General features: G+C 37.2%; 1 protein-coding gene across 1 annotated transcript; it reads right to left on the bottom strand.

Annotated features, from left to right (window-relative positions):
• Positions 1–14348: 14348 nt before the first annotated feature.
• Positions 14349–19981, bottom strand: LOC121308194. The gene is made up of 5 exons (XM_041240466.1): positions 19898–19981; positions 18859–19008; positions 16375–18420; positions 14707–14820; positions 14349–14442 (listed from the first exon to the last, which is right to left on the bottom strand). The coding sequence occupies exons 2-5, from the start codon at positions 19004–19006 to the stop codon at positions 14414–14416; spliced, it is 2337 nt and encodes a 778-aa protein (XP_041096400.1). The 5' UTR covers positions 19007–19008; positions 19898–19981; the 3' UTR covers positions 14349–14413.
• Positions 19982–20933: the final 952 nt, after the last annotated feature.

Here is a 20933-nt window from a genome sequence, read left to right on the forward strand (position 1 = left end):
AATATTACGCCTAGGGTGGTTGGGCACCAGGACACAAGCCAAGTGCGAACAATACCCAAGAAGCGTTGTTATCCCAGCACAAAACACAACCTGGAGTGCTTTATTCCTATTATACAATGGCTCACGCTGTAAAACTTTGCAAATAAGATACGATTTAAATATTTTTAAAAGTGATTTTAAATTAGACAAATGTGGAAATAACATTCCGCCTCATAAAATGGTTACTGTTTTCCATTTACAACTGTAGTAAAGTATTAACTATGAAGTTCTAATAGATATACTAAAGTGTTAATTCTGTTTAAAGTGAGTTAATAGCTGCGTTTTTTATGTATGCCGTGAACACGTTGTTGGCAGAGTTGAACTCTGAATTTGACAGTATATTAATGTTATGGTTCAGGAGCGGTTCATTTAAGTGTCTGTTTTAGCTACAAAAGATTGTGGCGCTGTCCAAGGTGATACCAATGAACAACCCCCGGCCAACTATTTCAGTGCCCAATGCCCATCAGCAACATCCATTTCTGCCTCCTCAGATCACCTGGAAACCATATGGAAACAACCCCCTTGCCCCGTGATGACTCACCATCTGCCTCATGCAATAACCGGCGGTCGCACTGCGGTAGGGCCCAACTCCACAGACAGGGGGTAGAGGCCAGCCCCCCAAAAGCAGCTGACAATGCTCCTGTAACCACTACAGTCCTACACTGCTGTGGACTTTCTGCACACATGTTAGACACAGGCTCCAACATGCCCAGAGGGCCATAAGAGATCTGCAAGCCCTCCTGGAAGACCCACTGTATCCTGGGTCTAGAGTTCCTGCAGAGCATTCGCAGCAGCCTGGATCTTCAGAGGGGGAACCTTAGCTTTCCAAGGGGACCAACCCTCATGCTGGGCCCCCCAGGTGAACCAGCTAACCCCCAGGGGGTTAGCTGGTTTGCAGTGGTTGAAGGCCCCATTCCAGATGAAGCCAGTGCCCAGTCAACGAAGGGACCTGATGCTCGTGTCCATCAACCCAGGACGGCATCATGGAGGTCGGAAACCTTAAGCTCAACCCAGACACCACCAGCAGGAAGGAACCAGCCAGTGCAAATGACTAACCATTTGGGGAACCCTGCACCATCACAGCAGCATGCCAGCCAAGGCACCATTCGGGCAGCAATAGATGCGGTCTTGTGCCAGAGTTTTGAGGGGTTTAGCCCGGATCAGTTGGACAAGGTTGCCAACCCTCCGTAAATAACAAAAAAAGCCTGTGATTTTGGATTGAAATAAAAGATGGTATATTTTGTATTGCATTGCTGCTCTCTAGTGTCATACACCTACACCTTATGTGAAGCCAGGGAAAAGTATCAAAAGAAGAATGCCAATTAACAATACTGCACTTGGTAAGCATTCTTCATCCAAGTGCAAAGTAGCCAAAGCACAGCGAGCTTGGGAGACATCGTCCAGCTTGCAACATTTTTTCCCACAGATTGTTCTTGGAAGTGTGCTGGATAGCCTAGAAATTGAATTTATGCAGTACCAAATGACTGACTTGACGGATCCTAGACAGGATCTGGAGGCTGATAAATACTGCCACACTTGTACAAACAAATGTGAGAAACTGTCCTCAGATATTCTGGATCGAATTCTGACTATCTAGACTGTTGTTAAAAACAGGATCAGCTTCAGGCTAACGAAGCAAATGATTCAGTCTGCAAATGTGTGCATGTATGACCATAAGAAGTAAATAAGACCTAAAGAAATGTAGCTCGTACAAATAGTCGATTTTATCATGGTGTTTTACTGTTTCAGATTTTTTTTTTTTTTAAATAATGTCAATAAAAATAAACAGTGTCAGTAAAAGCAAAATTGCAAGGTTGGCAACCCTGTAGTCGGCCCAGCTGCTGTTGCTATAGGTGGATCAAGAATGTCCAGTCCTATGACTTTTACATCCAGCACTGCACAAGGGATCCCATGGCCTGTTAGACAGCAGTGCACGAATTCACCCCAGCACTCCTGATGCTCGACTGGGAACTCCGGAACCCAGCCAGCCCCCCAGCTGCTACATTGGATGTCCCCAGACCACACACCAGGTACTGGCTGGATTCCACACACTGGTTCTACAGTTACCAACTCTGGGCAGCAGGAGCTCACTAGAAGCACTATTATGACTTCAGGGAACCTGGATGGAATTCCAGTCTTCGGGCCCAAAGGGAGAAAGGGGCACTGCCAAAAGTTGGACAGTGTTTGGGTTGGGTCCTGCCGGGTCCTGGAGTGGCTCGGGAGATGGTTTACTGGTTCTGGCTGCCACCTCCAGGCCACTGAGTGGTGCTTCACTGCGGCTGCCTTGTCGCCTACTGGAGAAGGGGCAACGCGGACTCCTTTGCACATGATGGACAACATTCAGTTGTTACATCTTTGCCCCTGATGCCTATTAAAATAACACAGGGTCAATTTTCCAAAGCTGTGCATAAAAGTAGGCTCCTAACTATATTTTATATGCCTACAGATATCAGCTGTTTCCGTAATGTGGTCAGAGCGTGGTCTTGGTGGGATCCAACAGTTCAAATAATGTTTTGATTTACTTTCTGCACCCATTATAAAGGATAGAGGTGGATATATAGTAAGAACACATACATATACAATAATGAATTATTCAAATTTGATACATCCACCATCACTTCAACCCATAAACTATACATCATCTACCAGTCCCACCTGCTTTACATGAATTTCTTAAACACGGTGCCACTGTAATATAAATCTTTACTTATCTAATTGATAAAGAACATTCAATTGCTGTACAATCTACTCTTAGGTAATGTAAAGTACCAGATTATAAAACAAGTCCCTTGTATCTCTGTGGATCTTGTAAGAAGGCTTAGTCAAGTAAGTCTCTGTGTTTACTAACCTCACTCTATAAGCTGTCTATAAGGAAGATTGAAGTGAATAGATAAAAGGTACAGGAAATATTGTTAGAAAAATGCTAGATTTCAACCATTTTAACAGGTTTAATCCATATTTCTTGCAACAGAAACACACATTTAAAGGAAGGGGTAAGGAAGCTTTAAGTGGTTCCCTGTGTATAACAGCAAGAATGCTTTCCTATGTATATGTCTTTAAAATATGACATTCAATCAATTCCCTTAGTGATCGTTAACACTGTATAATCTGCAAAACATATTCTGTTTTTCCTATTTCCTAGCAGATCATCCCAAAGATAGCATGTATTGTTCAGATCATGCATTTAAGAGAAGGACAATGTTAAAACACAGCCTGCGGTCTCCTAGATTAATTAAAATACAGCTTTTAATGAAATAACGATTTAATTTGTGCTTCAAAATAGTTATTCAATCACTTCCAATGACAAAGCATCAACAGCTTGGTACATTGTCTGCCCCACTAGTGTACTGTTTATGGGGTCTGGTACCAATAAATAAATTGACCTGCCTTTTGCCAAACAGACATTGATCTAGGCAATGTTCTAACCTAATTACAATACAATTTACTCGTACAGTACATAGCAATGCATAGTGTGCTGAAATTCTATTAACAAGCAGCATTACAAGTGAAACACTTTTTATGGACAGACAACAAATCAGTGCTCTGGAATCTGAAAGCCTGACTTGGAAATAACAGTGCATAAATAGAACGGTTGAGGGCCACAAGCACCTTATAGGTGATGGATATACCTATTCCAAATTCCAAACTGACAACTAATGTAAAGTAACATTGCCTAGGATGGTGCCCAAATTTGTTATATATAGCATCAGCTCCTTTTGGTTCATTGGCCCACAGTATGGTTCATAAAGAACACTGCACCAGAAAAGCTTTACTCTAGATCTCACAAACTTAAACTTCAATTTATTTTGTCATCAGCCACTGAAGTTAAAAGCGCTCTGAAATCAGTGCAACAGTATTTCATGTTAGATTTTGAAATGTTAAACGTTTAATCTTTTGTCAGTTTTTGCATTATGTATATGGAAAACTATAAAGTGGTATGTAATTCAATATCTTAACATAACATTATTCATCAGGTTTCTTTCGACTTTTTGAAGTAAAATTAGTTCATTCTATTCGGTGATGCAAAACTTTTGGCCATAGCTATTGATATAATCTGAATCTTAAAATGGCTTGATACAAATAGGGTACTACTGCTGCACTCTTTCAATGTAATCCGTACGCAAAAAGAACATTGCAACTGTATATTAGACCAGTGAATAAAGAAAATGTGACCAAATCCTAAGAAGGTGTCTCTGTCAAAACTTTAAAATGTCTCAGAATTCTCTAAGGAACATAGTGACATTTCTATGTACTCACTGGAGTGGTCCGAAAAAGTAAATTGAAGGAAGAGGTAAGATTTATTTTGAGAATGGCATGGTATTGTTTTTAGAATTTTTAAGAAAAGCTTTGCAGTAAAATGTTTTGTTAGGAATTTGAGTCACCTTTTCTAGTCGAGGGCCCTGTAACCAAGAAAAGCCTAAATCAGCAAGATAAAAGAAAAGAAAAGTTAAAATGGTATTTGAAATTTTGACAGCGTCCAATTTAATGGCTTTTTGTAAATGATTAAAAAAAAAAAAACATACTCACCTACTCTTTGAAGGCTTCTTTACAGTATAATTATGTTTGATTGCAAACACTCTTTTGACTGGTTTCATAAACAAAGATTATCATTTATCTTGCATTACAATTTCCTAATGTTAACTTAGGTAGGGTAGGATAGTCCAAAATGACCACTTGCAGGGTCCCAAAAATATGGCTTTATTCTTCATTAAAGCTAAAGAGCAAAGAGCACACAAAGTATACATTTCCAGTCCAAAAAATGCAGAGATGAAGTGTTTTGTTCCAGTCACTGGAAGAACCCTGTATGTAACGCAAACCAGAATGACCACGTGACAATCCGACTGACCAGTTGGGCAATGTTGATTCACTGAAGTTACAGATTCTGACCATTGCAGGTTTGTTATTGTTGAGACACTATCTTTTAGATTGCATGGTTGTAAGTTTGCATCAAGCCTATTACTACATAATTTGGCTTTATCCAAATTGTTTGTCTACTTAACTAACAGTCAACAGTCTGCTAAAACACATAGTGGTATTACATGGCTGCATGCTAACTTAGAATATGCCAAGTGCAATGGAAATATAACATTTCAATAAAATTATTAGGAATTTCCATATGAATCACCGGGGATTTGTACTTAGTATGCTTTCTTTAATAGAGCTTGTCTAAATGAAATCCAGCTCTCAGAGCAGTGTACATACCATTTTAATTTCTTTTTAACACCTTTTTATCTACCAACACAGTCAAATTCTTTCTGGCAGATTTTAAATTGTGGCATGTAGGATATGAATTGGGTTTTAAATTGGTTGTTGAGAAGGTTGAAAAAGTACAGAATGCTATTGTAGTGCATGACCTCTAGAGATGCTATTCTCCGTTAAATAGTTCCTTTTGTTATTAGGCAAACTGTGTGCAAGTCATCTCAAGATTGCAGAGGTGTCAGAATATATTATCCATTTCCAAGGAATTGATAACCATTGTAGAATGTATTGCCCATATCTAATCAGTCTTAGCAGTCACCATTAGACATCAATTTCATATTCTAATCTGTTAAGGAGACTAGCTATAACCCGATATTCTTTGGAGACCATCCTAAAGAATACCAGGTATCTGCTGAGTATCACTTAACAACTCATAAGTCTGTTGATGTATATTTTTATTATTTTCTATTAAGTATCAACTAATCATGGCATTATACAGTAGTGTGTATATTTATTAGCACATCCCATTGTTTCTATAGTTTTGATTTGTTGTGCATATGAAATCAAACCACTGTAATTGAAAATCTTGGGCAATTCGTGATTGATGACTTTTATAGGCCACACATGCAATTCATTTAAAATGGTAAGAGAAAACCCACTAATGGTAAAATGAATGAGACTTTTCAGAAGGCTAATTAAAAGCAAAAAGTGGTCTAACATTTTAACACATAACTGTATCACGATTATTGTCTGAAAATTTAAATTCTCACACCCAGGGGTTTGTATGCAGGTAGGTATATAAAGGATATAATGACAAATCTTGAAGTGTTCTAATACATTTCCACATGACTGTAAAAGGCATTGGATCCAAGGTATTTATCTTATAGCCTACAAATATAAAAAAAACAAATCATGTGACACCATTTTCTTTCATAAGTCTATATCCTGCAATAAGCATATTATCACAGACACAAAGCACTAGGCATTTAAAAGCTATAACTATATCATGCAACCAATATACTTGGAGAGAAGAGTCTCCCTCACGATTCTAAACCTTGGAGTTTGCTAGATGTCTCATACTGGATGTTTTCATTAAAAGATGCTGAACACAAGCTTGAATCATAATGGAAGTGCTAGTTGTTGAAGATGACTTCTCTGCCAAGTATGAATATGAATATTTGAAGCAGATGGCTTACAGAGTAAACTAAAAAGCATATTACATTGGTAAAGCTCAATGAGATTCTGCAAGTGGAAATCAACAAGAAAGGATTTTTATGTTATGTGGTGATAAACAGAGCCCCTGAAAGCCTGTATTTAATTATAAAACCATTCTCAAAAGAGGAAATTATCGTTAACATTAGTGGTTCTGATTTGTATGATGCTTGACTCCCCAACCCCAACTATATCGTTAATCCTACAGGTCTTGAGAAGGTGGAAGGATTCCAAGCAACTCTGAGCAATGAGATACAGGTTACAGATATTAATAGAAAAGGCAGGTTACATCCCACAGGTAGTGGCAATCTTCTACTTTTCACCAATGAAAAGTAAAAGACGGCGCCCCATGATGACACCTTTAGACGAAGTTTTGTGGACTTGATTGTGGTTCACACTTCTGATTAAAATCAGCATTTCAAGTAGAAACAACTCAGGGGTCATCCGCCCTAGATCACAGCTGTTCTTTGATATGCAGATACCTATTGGCTGTGTGCAAAGCTACAGAGACAGACCCTCAATGATTTCTCACTTCTTTGCCATTTAAAGGGGTACATAAAATTATTACAATTTATAAAATCTTACATTAACTTTCTAAAATCTAATCAGAGTTGGTTGCACCACAAAGCAAGTATAAGCCATGACAGGGACTTCTAAAGGTGCTATAAATACAGCCTGTTAAAGCAGTCGATTGCAACACTTTGGCTAGAGTAATGCAGAACTGACCAGCTTGTAATTCTGTGTTTGTAAATACACGAAAAGGGTTTAACAGACAAGTCAAATTGAAATGACCTATGAACTTATTTGTGAGTAATGAATAAGCTACCCTCCCCAGCTTTCAAATAGTGCTATTTACAGGTAAAGACAAAACATTGTGAGAATGCCTGGTATGACATTTACATTCGCTTGCATGCCATCAAATGCGCTGATGTATTACCATAAAGGAGAAAATCATGTATTTGTGTAACACAGTCAAAACTTCTCCTACTCTTTGGCTCTGACATACTAATAGAGGATACCTAAAATGATTTTATGACAACCACTTTGGATCAGTGGTATGTATTGTATATTCATTGGACACAAAAAACATGTAGCACAGACATTTGTGTATATCTCTTGTATAATACAACTATAAGTGACTTTTATTTTGTTATATATAACATAAGGCAGTTTCAGTTATGATGGGCAAGACAGAAGATCTAGAGCGTCTATATTCAATACAATACAATAGGTTTTTATATAGTGCCTTTCACAACAGAGTTATCACAAAGCACTGTACAATCAATAATAACCCATAAAATAAGCAGATATTCACAGGGAGTAAGTTCCAGAGTCTATGTGCATAATTAGAAAAAGCTCTTGCACCCATAGAGACAAGGCTCAGGGAAGAAACAGAAAGCAGCCCAAAGTTGGAGGAACGCAGAGAACGACTCGGAATGTACGGAGCCACCAGCTCACGAATGGAATCTGGCCCAAGTTCCCTACAAGCCTTATATGTCAGAAGAAGGACCTTAAAATAAATTATTTGCTTTACAGAAAGCCAATGTAAGAAAGCCAAGACAGGTCTAATGTGCTGTCTTAGTTTGGTATTTAGTTTTGGTTAGTTTTGGGAGTTAGGAGGTGTGCAGCAGAGTTTTGGAGTAGTTTAAGTCGTGACAAGGTAGAGACAAGAAGGCCTATAAAAGAGAGAATATATGTAAAACTATACCAAAAAACTAATGTTTTGCAAAAACTTTCAAATAAGTAAATATTTGGTGTAATTAGACTAATGTAAGGCCTCTTATTAAACTTTCTCTTGTCTTGGTCACACATTTCTACAGGTCACTGTGCTTTTTAGGAGCTAAGAACTGTTGTAACTTATTAACATGATTAATGTTCATTAATGTTTGGTTAATGCTAGTTATCAACTATTACAAAGTACTCTTACCTTTAAAATACTTTAAAACAAACTGAAACCCATTTCACCGGTATGATCGACAGGGTTAAAGATATGATAAGGGCTCTGTGCTGCACCAGAAGATGATTCACTACAGATTACAATCTTTAACTAACCACTTGCAAACATTAGAAACCTCAGAACTTTCATCCACCAATCATGAAGCGCCATTATAGGGCACTACCACGCAGTAATTGACCACAAAAATATGAAACAGAATATCTAGCTTTAAAAAAAGAGAAATTTAAAATGTTTAAAATAACAACAGGACCACTGTTTGACAGTTTCCACTCACAATAAAACCTGCATCTCACATTACCTTCTCAACATGGTCAAATGCCAGAAAGTAAAGCCCTCTAATCAGGGTACTACAAAATAAACACAAGTGTTAGGATGCTAATTATATTAAAAAAAAAATAACAAACAGTTAACTAAAAAAGGTACAAAAAATGTAAAATGTTTGCGTAAAACAGTTTTAGAGATCTGGAGCTTAATAGCTATAAAGCCCTTATGTTTTAGAAACCTTTCGCTTTAGATTCAGTTCTACAGCTAAGAAAGTACTGTGTTGACTTTTGTCTTTCAAAGAGGGTTCCATTATTTATCTTATTCCTTTACCATCTTGTCCCATTTCTTTTTTATTGTGGATGATCGACTACAGCCTACAGAATCACTTCACAGTCAGTGTTAGATCCAAGACCAGATGGTAGTATGAAGCTGAGAGTAAAGTGTTTTGCCAGTGCCAGTAGCTGTGAAAGTAGGTGGGTATTTATGAAGTCCAGTGCTAGTGTTGCAGCTGTCAGTTTTTCTATAGCCATCTTGTATGCAATCATAGCAAAAAAGGTGCTTTGTAGGACCCCCAACTTGAACCTTCTGACATGAAGCTGTGCTCTGAACTGACTCTGGAAATCCTCCAAACAAATCAGCATCTGTCCTGGCTACAGCTGCAGAACTGTATTATGTAAATATTATAAGGTTTGTATGTTAATTGCCAACTCACAGTAAGTGGGTTCAAAGATCCTAGCACCTTTTGTGAGCCATTTCATTCTTGATGTCATGTGTATTTGTACTGTAGTAGCAAAAATAATAATAATTGCAGTTCTTACCCACTCTAAAATTGCAGTGGTTCCTGTTTTATTTTTATCAGTAATAGCCCACATGGTGCTTTTTGATAAAAACAGACTTTCTGCATGTTTTTCTGGTAGTTTCTCCTTTTTCTTTTAGTTGTATCACTGCCATTTTGAGATTGTTGCTGTACTCAAATTTCCAATTTATTTTTCAGCACTTCATGATTATGTATGTATTTATTCTCATTTTTTGGAACTGCCCAAACAAGAACATAAGAAAGTTTACAAACGAGTGGAGGCCATTCGAGAGGAGGCCATTCGAATTTTGAATGCTTGAATCAGATTGCCGCATAGTCTTCTTTGTTCAAGACTGAATGGATTAAATTATTTTTATTTAATTCTGGTCACTCTTATTTATTTATTTCATTTATATAGCACCTTACGTCATAGACCCCAAGGTGCTTTACAGAAAACATAATACACACAGCATAATAAAACATTAAAATAACTTTAAAAAGATTATAATAAAGACCATTTTAAATAAAAGTAAATACATTTTCAATCATGTATATTTAAAAAAAAAAAAAAAAAAAAAAAAAAGTTATAATAAAGACTAATAAAAAGGCCTGTGTATATAAATAAGTCTTCAATCTAGACTTAAAAACAGCAAGACTCCTAGCTTCTCTGACCAAAAAAAGGCATTGGGTTCCATAATGTAGGAGCCTTATAAGAAAATGCCCTTCCTCCCATACTATTTGTATTTATCCTTGGAATAATCAAGAGCCCTGCATCCTGAGATCTAAGATTCCACTTAGGAATATTTGGGATCAACACAAGTAGGTGCTAATCCATTAAGGGCTTTATAAGTTAAAAATAAAATCTTAAAATCAATTTGAAAATGCACAGGAAGCCAGTGTAAGGATGCCAAGACAGGAGTAATATGTTCACTTTTTCTGGTTTTAGTTAGAATTCTTGCCTCAGCATTCTAAATAAGCTGCAAGCAAGATACCAAATACTTTGGAATTCCAGAAAAAAGTGCATTACAACAGTCCATTCTTGATGAAACAAAAGCATGCATTAGCCTCTCAGCATCAGACACAGAATCTAATTTAGCTATATTTCTCAAATGATGAAATTATGCTTTAGTAATCTTCTTTGCACTCTTTCTAGAGCAGCAATATCCTTTTTGTAACGAGGTGATCAGAACTGTACACAATATTCTAGATGAGGTCTTACTAATGCATTGTAAAGTTTTAATATTACTTCCCTTGATTTAAATTCAACACTTTTCATTATATAGTTGAGCATTTTGTTGGTCTTTATAGCTTCCCCAAAATACTTTTGTCTGCAACTGTAGTTTCCGTAAGAAATATCTTCAAATCACACACAAAAACAGATGTTTTGGAACCTGGTCAACAGTCAACCAACAAATAGAATAGTTCCCCACCTTTATTATCTTTAATGTACATCCCTGCCATGGGATATACTGTAGAGGAGGTAGGCCGGCGGGGGTATTGCGAGATACCAAGCACTATATACAGGTTTTTTTTAATATAATTCTAGAGAACCACTTACACATATTGTGATAAAAATATTATTAAGTGTGTGCGAACGGGCGAGAAGGAATCTGAGCTGCAAATCTACCTCTGGACCAGTAAGGTTGGTGGTATGCCTTTCAGAGGGATGGGCTGACTCAATGATTAGACAGAACCGGAAGTTGGCCATCTTGGGAAAAGGCCATAGCTGTAATACCGCAAAATTGGAGGACACACAACAGCATAGATCATGGCTCTACCAGTACAGCCAAACTGGCCACAAATTATGGACTGGTGTTCCAGTCACGATGAGACGGAAAATGAATAATTTCAAAATAAATGATATGCAGTTTAGCAGTATAAGTCCAGTTTATGCAGTTAATTTATTAAAGAAAAGATTATTTATGGACCAGCAAAGAAACAGGAGAATCATTGTACTGTACAACAATATGTTTCCAATCATATTAATGCGAACATATCATTCATGAATAGTGAGCTTATTTAAAGCAGGGATAGACCTGGTTGGTCAGTCTGCGTGAAGGGGGTGGGAGCAGTGGAAGAGGTATAAGTACCGCCTGTGCAGGAATGTGATGGAGTCTCGCAGGTCTGAGTGGTGAACAGATGAATGCACAGAGCTGGGTTAATTACAGACAGAAAGAGGACCTGCGAGAGAGTGTGTGCAACCAAAGCCTGGGAGTTGCTTAGAGAAGGAGCGTGAGTGAGAGAGCTAGAGAAAGGGAAAGTGCAGGGTAGCAATAGAAAGAGATAATTTATTTTATTGTTTTTGTGGCATGGACTTGGCCCAAGGGACCGTGTTCATTTCTACCAATAAATTGGTTTACAATTGTACCTGGCAACGTCTCCATCTTCTGCTTCATCTTCAAAGGCACAGGTCATTACACTATGATAAACAGGGCTGGATTAAGTTAAACGTTAAATTATTCAGTTTTAGCTGATCCACATTTTACCTGATTCGATGTTTGAATTAACACCAGTTTGGAAAATGAGCTTTGGCCACAGCGTTAGTTACTGGCAGTTTCAAATACAAAATGGGAAATGCAAACTACAGACTCTTTTTGTCGTAATAGCAAGATATCTGGCAATGTGTGGCCTTATCTCTTACAAATATTTAAGTGTATAGTAGGTTTATAATAACTATATATGCAGCCAAAAAATGTTTAGTAAATAATAAAAGGATAGTACACAGTGCTTTATGTATTTAATTTTTTTTTATTCTTTGTTTCAGCAGAGCTGCACACACAGGAACGACAGTTTTTTGTTTTGTTTTTTTGAGGACCAAATGTTTTAAAGCAATCTAAAAACTTCATGGAAATCTGGTTTAAGAAAGCTGTACGATATCATGCGCACAAGGCCAAATTGGAACTCAGACACAAACATACTGCCTCCGATATTTTAATATGCATGTTTGTTTGCATTTTAAACAAGAATTTATCAGTCTAAAAAGAAAACTACATGGAAACAGACACAACCCGCAACTACTACCAAAAATAGTGAGAAAAAGGTGGGACTTGTTTCCGTTTTTCTATGGAGATTGCCTCACTGTAATCCATATAAACCAAGTTGTTTCCTCCTGTTGATTTCTCTCCAATGTATTTTCCCAAAGTACTGGTACCGTCACATACATTTGTTGGTATTGGTTTAAAATAGCATGTCAGCATTGGTGGTGTTTTTTTTTTTTTTTTAAACCATATCTTCCTCGCAATGACATTGTACTTTTCAGCGTTGCTGTTATACTTCCTAGGTGCTGCTTGGTCAGACATTTACACATTCTGATCTGAGTCACGTTCGCACCGCAGCACATCTGATAAGTGGCACATGACTTGATTGCAGGCCAAGTCATTGACCAGGCAGTCTCTGCTCCGCCACCGCAACACAAATTGGTAAAGAGCCCTCTTCCGATCCATTCAGGTCACGCTACTTATTCAATTTTTAGATATTGTATTATAAATTATATATTTGAGGCCCTGGGCTGCAGCCCCTAAAGTCCCTGTGTTAATCTGGCCCTGCTAAGAAACTACAAAATGGGATCTTAGAAGTCTATAACAGTAGTAGACTATTTCATTTTAGATTTCAAAATGTTACATTTTTCAATTTTTGGAAAACTACAAAGCGATGTGTAATTTCAAAAGGTCAACATAACATTCATTCTAGTGGGTGATGCAAAACATTTGGTCATAGCTGTAATGCTCCCATATACCAGGGGGTGGAAGAGAGAAAAGAGATTTGTTTTACATTGGTCTGGACAGCACAGCTTGCTAGACCTGAAGACACTTAATTGCAAAGCTAGCAATTGCCTCCAATTAGAGATTTAATTTTGAAAGGCATTCATCCACTGTTAATCACACTCCATCTCAAATACAACCAGCAGAACAAAGTTCATCTCAATAACACAAGATTGTGACTGTTCTTATCTTCAAGACAACCTTACAACAAAGTGACTGAAATATTCACATAACATACAAGCAACAAATCAAAAGATCTCCACAGAAAAAAAAGGGGGAGGGGGGGGTCCATGTAATATGGCTTATATATATTTTGTGTGTGTGTGTATATATATATATATATATATATATATATATATATATATATATATATATATTTGGTTTGAGTTTGGGGTAGGACTGTAGACATCCAACCAATAATTTAAAAGTTTGAAATACTCAAATTTGTCCAAGGCAAGAATATTAAAAGGTTAGGCACCAATAGTGGGACTAGCGTTTTTCTTTTAAGTGAACACCATTAACCTAAAGTGTCATGGGATAGTCACTGAAGTATTCATCCAGCTTTCTGTTTATAAAAGGGGGGTAGCACAGAATGCTGTACTTTTAAATTTGGTGCACTGGATACAATGCCATCTTGTGGAGAATATCTGTAGTACCAATATTTTCTTATGGGTCTCTGGTTACAAAAAAAGTGACCAAATATGTTACAACTAGTACCCTAGAGCAAGACTCAAATGTTCAAATGACACTTACTAGTTAAATAGATTAATTGAATAGGTGTGTCAATACAGGTTTTAAATCTGTATGTTTATTTAAAATATTATATTTTGTTAAACTATAGTTCGCTTTATCAGTACAATGGATTGTCGTCAGCAGCAGAATTCCACGAATACAGTCCTTATTCTGACTGTTCAATTTCTTTACCTCACTTTGCAGGTGCTAGCAACGGAAACATGTGCTGGTTTAAAAAAAAAACAAAAAAAAAATGGTCTTCTGTGCTTCAGAGTCAAACCTAGAACTTCCTGAAACATCCCACATTAACATATTCAGCAAATAAACTGTAAAAAATAGTCTGCAACAGAAATGTGTTCATAAATATTTTATTAAATGATTAGTGCTGTGTAATTCATTACAGTCTATATAAAAAAAGTGTCATTTTTATTAACAAGTGCAACAGTGAACAACTCAGTATCTTGTGCCTCTTTTGCTGTATCCTAAAAAAATAAAAATAGGATTAGATGAGCATTATTTAGGAGGAAAACTAAAGCAAGAGTTCTTCAAATGCTTTACACTTATGAACCAAGCGGCAATTGTGCCCAAACTTTTCTGGAAGGGGCAGACTACATCAGTGTGAGATGCCTGAGAATCACTGTACAATTGAGGCATTATTACTCACTTTAAGCTGCCTATAAAATTATATACCAATGGTTATCTCCAGAAGCAATTTACAGCTGGTTTCACAGAATGGAAATACAAACCTCTTCCTCGGTGTGGTCTTGGAAACTCCCCCTCGGAAGTTTCATCACATTCATCTCTCCAAGGCCTCTGGTACACACCTGGCCAGCGGGGAACCTTTTTCCAGAGATGCCGCTCTTAAAAAAGAGATTTAACATAAATTCTAAATTCATATCTCTTTGAGCATCTGTAGTTCTATAAAAAAAACTGTAGAAATGACATACAATTATTTGAATACATAGGGTGATCGCATCTTCAATAGTTTAAACAAACCACACACCTTGTTCTGTATTTCGTGGCTTAGGGTACGATTTCCACTGATTATTAAAATTCCCCGGTCTGGCCCCATAACTGTCCTAGCTTCCCTTATCTGTTGTCACCATGTTTTCTTTCCATGGAATTTCTAGGCAAATTGCACAGCCTTCAATTGTTACAAAAGAAAGAAATTCTTCATGTTAACTCGGATGGATCATTTAACAAAACAGTTCTCAAAGAAACACACTCAACTCATAACTTAATGACTTCTCTGTGGGTGCTGAAACTCAGAACATTAAAAAAAAAAAAAAAAAAAAAAAAAAAGCAGAAAGCCAGCAATCCTTATAGAATAACTAAAGAAAATAAATGGCATAAACAAACTTGTTGCAGCAAATCAAGCCTACATCAGTGCACGGCTCAGCCCGAGAGCATCTGGCAACATTGCAGACGCTTTGCATAAATAATTGATACGCAACTTCCAATTTTACCTGCAAGCCAATCGTCATGAAACTTTGTATTAACATTTAGGATAAAAGTAATGAGACCATCAGATTGAGGACATACGGGAGATGGCTTTGTTCATTCATCCATCATATGCATATCTGGAGAATCACTTCTCTAATTACAATTACACACTTACATTTCAACTTCTTATTCAATGCTATTCTGTACATACTGTTGATATGTCATGATCAAAAGTTATCATACTGTTTGCTGTAATTTTGAATTACAACTGTGGCTGGGGGATGACTTTTTAATCATTTAAAAAAAGGTACAAGGAACAAAACACATCCCAAAGAATTAACTTATTTTTACAATGAGGTGCACAAAACAAGTTTCAAGTATACAGACAGGTTGGATCTGGTCAACCAAAACAGTCAGTTTCCTTGTGATACTAAAGTCACTCGAAACGTATTTTAGGAAGAAACCGTTTGAACAAGCACTCAATTCCCTGTGTACCTTAAGGGGTTAACAGTACCATCTGTAGTCAAGTTTTGCATCATCCTACAGAATGAACTTTAATTTTGCTTAGTAATGAAACCTGTTAAATAATGTTACATTAACATTGAATTATGTACTGCCTTGTAGTTAATGAAAAGCTGCCATTAAGTAGATGCACAATGATAGAGATGGAATATATGTATCACTTCTAACATTCAAGGTAATGCAAAACTGGCTATAGCTGTAGGTAGTTTTTCCACTCCAACTACTACTTTTGGTTACTTTCCTAACTGCATATTAATTTTCAAAAATCAATGAAATAGTACATGCAAGGAGACATTCCCCTTGTTCTCATTGTCCATTTCTCTGGCTACCTTGAGTGAAATTACCATGAACAGAAGCCCTTGGAGAAACACATGACGAAAACAGATGAAAATGTCCCCAATGTTTTTATACACTATACTAGAAGGAAAGCGAAAAATGGTAATCCTTACCAGTTTGAATTTGTTTGGTAATATTCTTTTTCTCTGGACCTTTACATTTGTCTGGTTTCAACATGGTTGCACACTCTTCATAACATTCCTTAACTACATCAGGGTGGCTTTGTTCTTGGGCATCGTGATGAGACACACACTTTATTTCATCACAGGAGCTTTTCCTTGCTTTTTTCTTTGGAAACTGCCTAGCAACAGGGCAAGGCTCAGACAGTCTCATTTGATAGGTTGCCTTATTTACACAAGCAACCTTCCTTGACATGCTTTTTCTTGGCATTTGTGAAACGCCACCTTCATCCTCTGTCGTCTCCTCACTTGGATTCTCTTCATTGCGATGGTCCTTGATTTTAGATCCTGGACCTTTATTTTTCTTCACACCTTTTAACAAAGCACATTTACAGGCTTCACAAGTTTCTTTATTGCGATCAGCTGAAGTCAGACAGGACAGTTTGCTGCTTTTTCGTGTATCCTTTGCAGTCTTAGACTTCTTATAATCGTGCAAGTTTAATTTTGACAAACAGTGGGTGCAATTTCTAATTCCCAGTTCCTCTTTCGGGTCTGACATATTCTTATAAAAACAACATTTACAACTTTTTTCATTGTCTGTATTACCTTGAAATTCTGCTTTTCTATTTTGCCTTTCCTTGTATGCACAACTGGACACTAAGCCATGAGAAGCACATTCACATTCCGAGATCTCTTTTTCTCTCGAGGAAAGGTGATCTGCAGAGGCACAGGGAGCACTTTGAAGTTGCTGTGCTGCCTGTGGTAATTTGCTGTAAAAATATAAATTCCCAAAATCAGATAGCCAGCTTGCAGCAGGAACATATGTAGGTAGTGATTCCACTGACCATATGGATACATCATGTTGCTCTTTTCCTGTTGCAATTTGTTGCTCAAAGGGCAATTTCACAATTTTGAACTCTGCCTCATCACAGGACAAAGACTGTTTTTGATTTACATTGTTTTCTCGATCCACTTCAGGCATCTTCTCAAGAGAGGGATTTTTAGATACACTTTCACAGTTCAGCTCAACACCTTGGTGAAGTAACGATCCGACAGGAGGGAAGTAAGGGGCCAATGTCTCAACTGACCATACAGACTCATTAACTCTTTCCAATTGTTCTACTGTATTTGGCAATTTGAGTATTTCACAGCAAACATTTTGAACTGGGTTTATCTGACAGCTTCCCTTTTCTCCCACATTCCTTTCCATACTTTTCTCATCAGTAAGCTTGTTTGGGACAGTTCTGTCCTGTTCAACCAGCTGACCCTGTTGTAATGCATTTTCTGGTCTGCTTATACATCCATGAGCAACACTCCTCTTTTTCTCTACAAGAGTAGGAACATTACCTGATGGCGGAGCTCCAAGTAGTAACACGTCCGGAAAGACACGCACACATTGCTCACGTTCCTCTGGACAGTCAGTATTTGGCACTGCACTGCCTTCATGAACAGAAGAACTATAAAGGGGTAGAACACCTTCTGTGGAACTTACAGACCAAACATCACACTGAACCAGGTCATTTGACCTGTTTTGGGTAGATTCAGATGTCGTCTTACGAGACCTAAAAATCTTAAGTGCTGTTGGCATGTCCGTACATTCTATTCTCACTTCCTCCTTCTGGAAGACGTAGCTGTTTGGAGTTGCACCCCTGGACTTTGAAGGACTTGCTTCCTTATCTTGTACACTTTGCTTCTGACCCTCAGAATGGGTTGCAGAATTTGGGGAATTAGTCTCTTTAGTTCCCAACCCAGAATCTGATCTCTGTCCCTGGCCTGCATTGCATGTTTCAGTACTGCCTGAATGCTCAGAGTTGTTTAACAATCCATTGGGTTCAGTCTGCACCTCGGAGCTGGTAGTCTCCCTATGCATGGTGTTCTGCTGATATCGAAATCGTCTAGCATGATAAGCCATGGTAGGAGGAAAGTGGGGAGTAAACATTCTTCTAGAATCTGCTGGATGCAATTGAGCATGGGGGACAATATATCCAGGAAGCTCTGCATAAGGGTCGGGGGGTAAATACTGACACCCATAATTGTAACCTAAAAAAAAAAAAACACACACTGTACACCTTTCAAAAAAGTAAAATTTCCTAGACTATTTAGGTATTTCAATGGTTTTGACAGGCTAACCGAGAAAGTACAGTAAGAAATATGTATCAATAAGCTATGGGGGAAGGGAATTGTTTTGCTACTGCATAAATGCAATCCTTCAAAGTCTCTTCATAGAAGACTATAAAGGTGACTGATGCCTTATAAAATAACTTATTCCAAAATTATGGAGCCAAATTTGGTAAATAACATTGTTTCACTGTCCTGAATTGTATGGCCAATAACTGGGCACATGGTAAAAGGCTTTATATGACTATTTAAATAAACATCCACTACAATGAAAGGACAGTGTAAATCAGCTCTACTATTGGTTTCTTCATGCATTTAGTTCTCAGTTGTATTACATGTTAGTTTCCCAACTTTTCATACCTGAACCAGGAAAGCCCATATATGGATTACAAGGATTTTGCATGTGCCAATGGTATGGGAAATAAGGTTGAGACGGCTGTACATAGAAAAACGGTCTTGTGTGGTCTGCAGGATGCTGTCCATGTCCCACTGAATGTGGAGGATTCATTTCTACAAAATAGCAAAACAGAAACAATTTCCTCAGATAGCAGATAGCAATTTCCTCAGAGCACAGATAATATGAACTACAAACACCGTTGAGAGGTATTAATGCTTGACACACTGGGTACACATTCCACATGGCTTCCTCTATTACTTATGCCACATCTTTGTGGTGGTGAATAAATATTCTACTTATAAAACAAAATTACTTTGAAGTTAACAGCTCTAACTATCTTTAGATATCTACACACACTACAACTGGACATGGCAAATGCAGAAAACCATATTTCTAAAACTTTTACCCCCCTTAAACAGAATTGAACTAAACGGCATATCACGCCATCATTCACCCTACCTCATTTACAATTACTAACACCATGTATTTGTTCGTGCCACGTCATGAGAGGCTTGCATCTAACCCTAAACTGTTACTATTTCAAAACCGTTTGTTTCGCGCCCACTAGCGGCCTCTAGTGGCTACTACATCCAACATCCACCGCCTGAACTGAAAGGTAATACGCAGTAATATTTTCACCTATATAGTTGATGAATTCACAATTTATGCATTTTCCTCACTATTTCTTAATTACCCATTATCTGTACTGTTTGAAGCCCACCAATCTTGAGTTTTTTTTTTTTTTTTTTTTTTATTGAATTCAATAAACTATCAAATTATTTTTAATTACATCCAACAAGCACCCAAAAATTATCAAAATAAAAACAGGCAAAAGTGCAAATAACGAACTTGATGCACATTGCATTGCCAGAATGCAGTTAATGCAAATGTATTACACAAGGCGAACATCAAATATTAAACAAATTAAACACACGAACAAAACAGTACCAAGTAATGACTGTTTAAAACACACATTAACATTTATTTTAAAAGTCAACTTACTTGTGAAAAGTAATTCTGGCAAAATGTGTGCTTACTCCCACAGCTGATCTTAAATACGAATGTTAGGTGGTTGTAGTCCATTCGTAATAACTAGGCAAGCATTCTTATTGGCTGATTCTAAACGGCTTGTTTGTAACACAATAGAAAAGTGCTGAGCCGAAGATTATCTAATTATGCCAGTAATGCATAATCGCATTTTAAAAACGTGATTGTGAAAACGTCAGTGGCAATCTTAAGGTTTTATATTATTCAGGTGCTGTGGATCGGGACAATTCGTTGTTTAAAGGTGTAATTTTATTTAATTAGTTGATCTAATAAAATACTCCATGAGTAATTACGCTTGAATTTAAAGTTTGTCATAATTATTTTTTTTTCTTTTAACTCATTAGTGACAGTGCTTCTTTTAGCACATTTTACTTTCATTTTTATTTCGTACTGCAAAAAAATCGACAGTGTGGGGTGACCTTGGAATTCCCTACCTTCCCAGCCCCAAACAGTAGCAAACATGCTACATAAAAGCTGTACAGTACGTTGAATTAATCAGTATACTTAGCACCTGCTGACAGTGGTTTAAATTTCTAGCTACGTGTAAATTGTTATGGAAAGGGTAATTTGGTAAACCCTTTCCCTGGGGAGCAGATTTTGAATGTCTTTCTCAGTATATCAAAAAAGGCTTTGACAAAAATGTGTTGAGAAGATTTCTTAAATGTATGCCTTTCTCTTTTATTCCTACAGATAAAGTATCAATATAGATGTTTCATAACCAAGAAAAGTGCTGATACTTTCTTCCATTTGGCCTTTTCCATTAAGATGTTAGTAAGGAATTAATCTGTTGAAAAGGAGAATATTATTCATAATGCTGCTAAATGTCCATTGGTGAAGCAACTACTGTAGAGAGCACTGCTGTGGTCAAGATTCCAATTACTTTGTAATATTTTCTCATCAAGGTGCATACTTAAGACATAGAACCTTATGCACTAATCCCATCTGTCTGTCCCTCTCAACAAGAATGTTCATAAACCTTCTTCAAAGAATG

This window comes from Polyodon spathula, chromosome 3 (assembly GCF_017654505.1).
Source record: "Polyodon spathula isolate WHYD16114869_AA chromosome 3, ASM1765450v1, whole genome shotgun sequence".
Classification (NCBI taxonomy): domain Eukaryota; kingdom Metazoa; phylum Chordata; class Actinopteri; order Acipenseriformes; family Polyodontidae; genus Polyodon; species Polyodon spathula.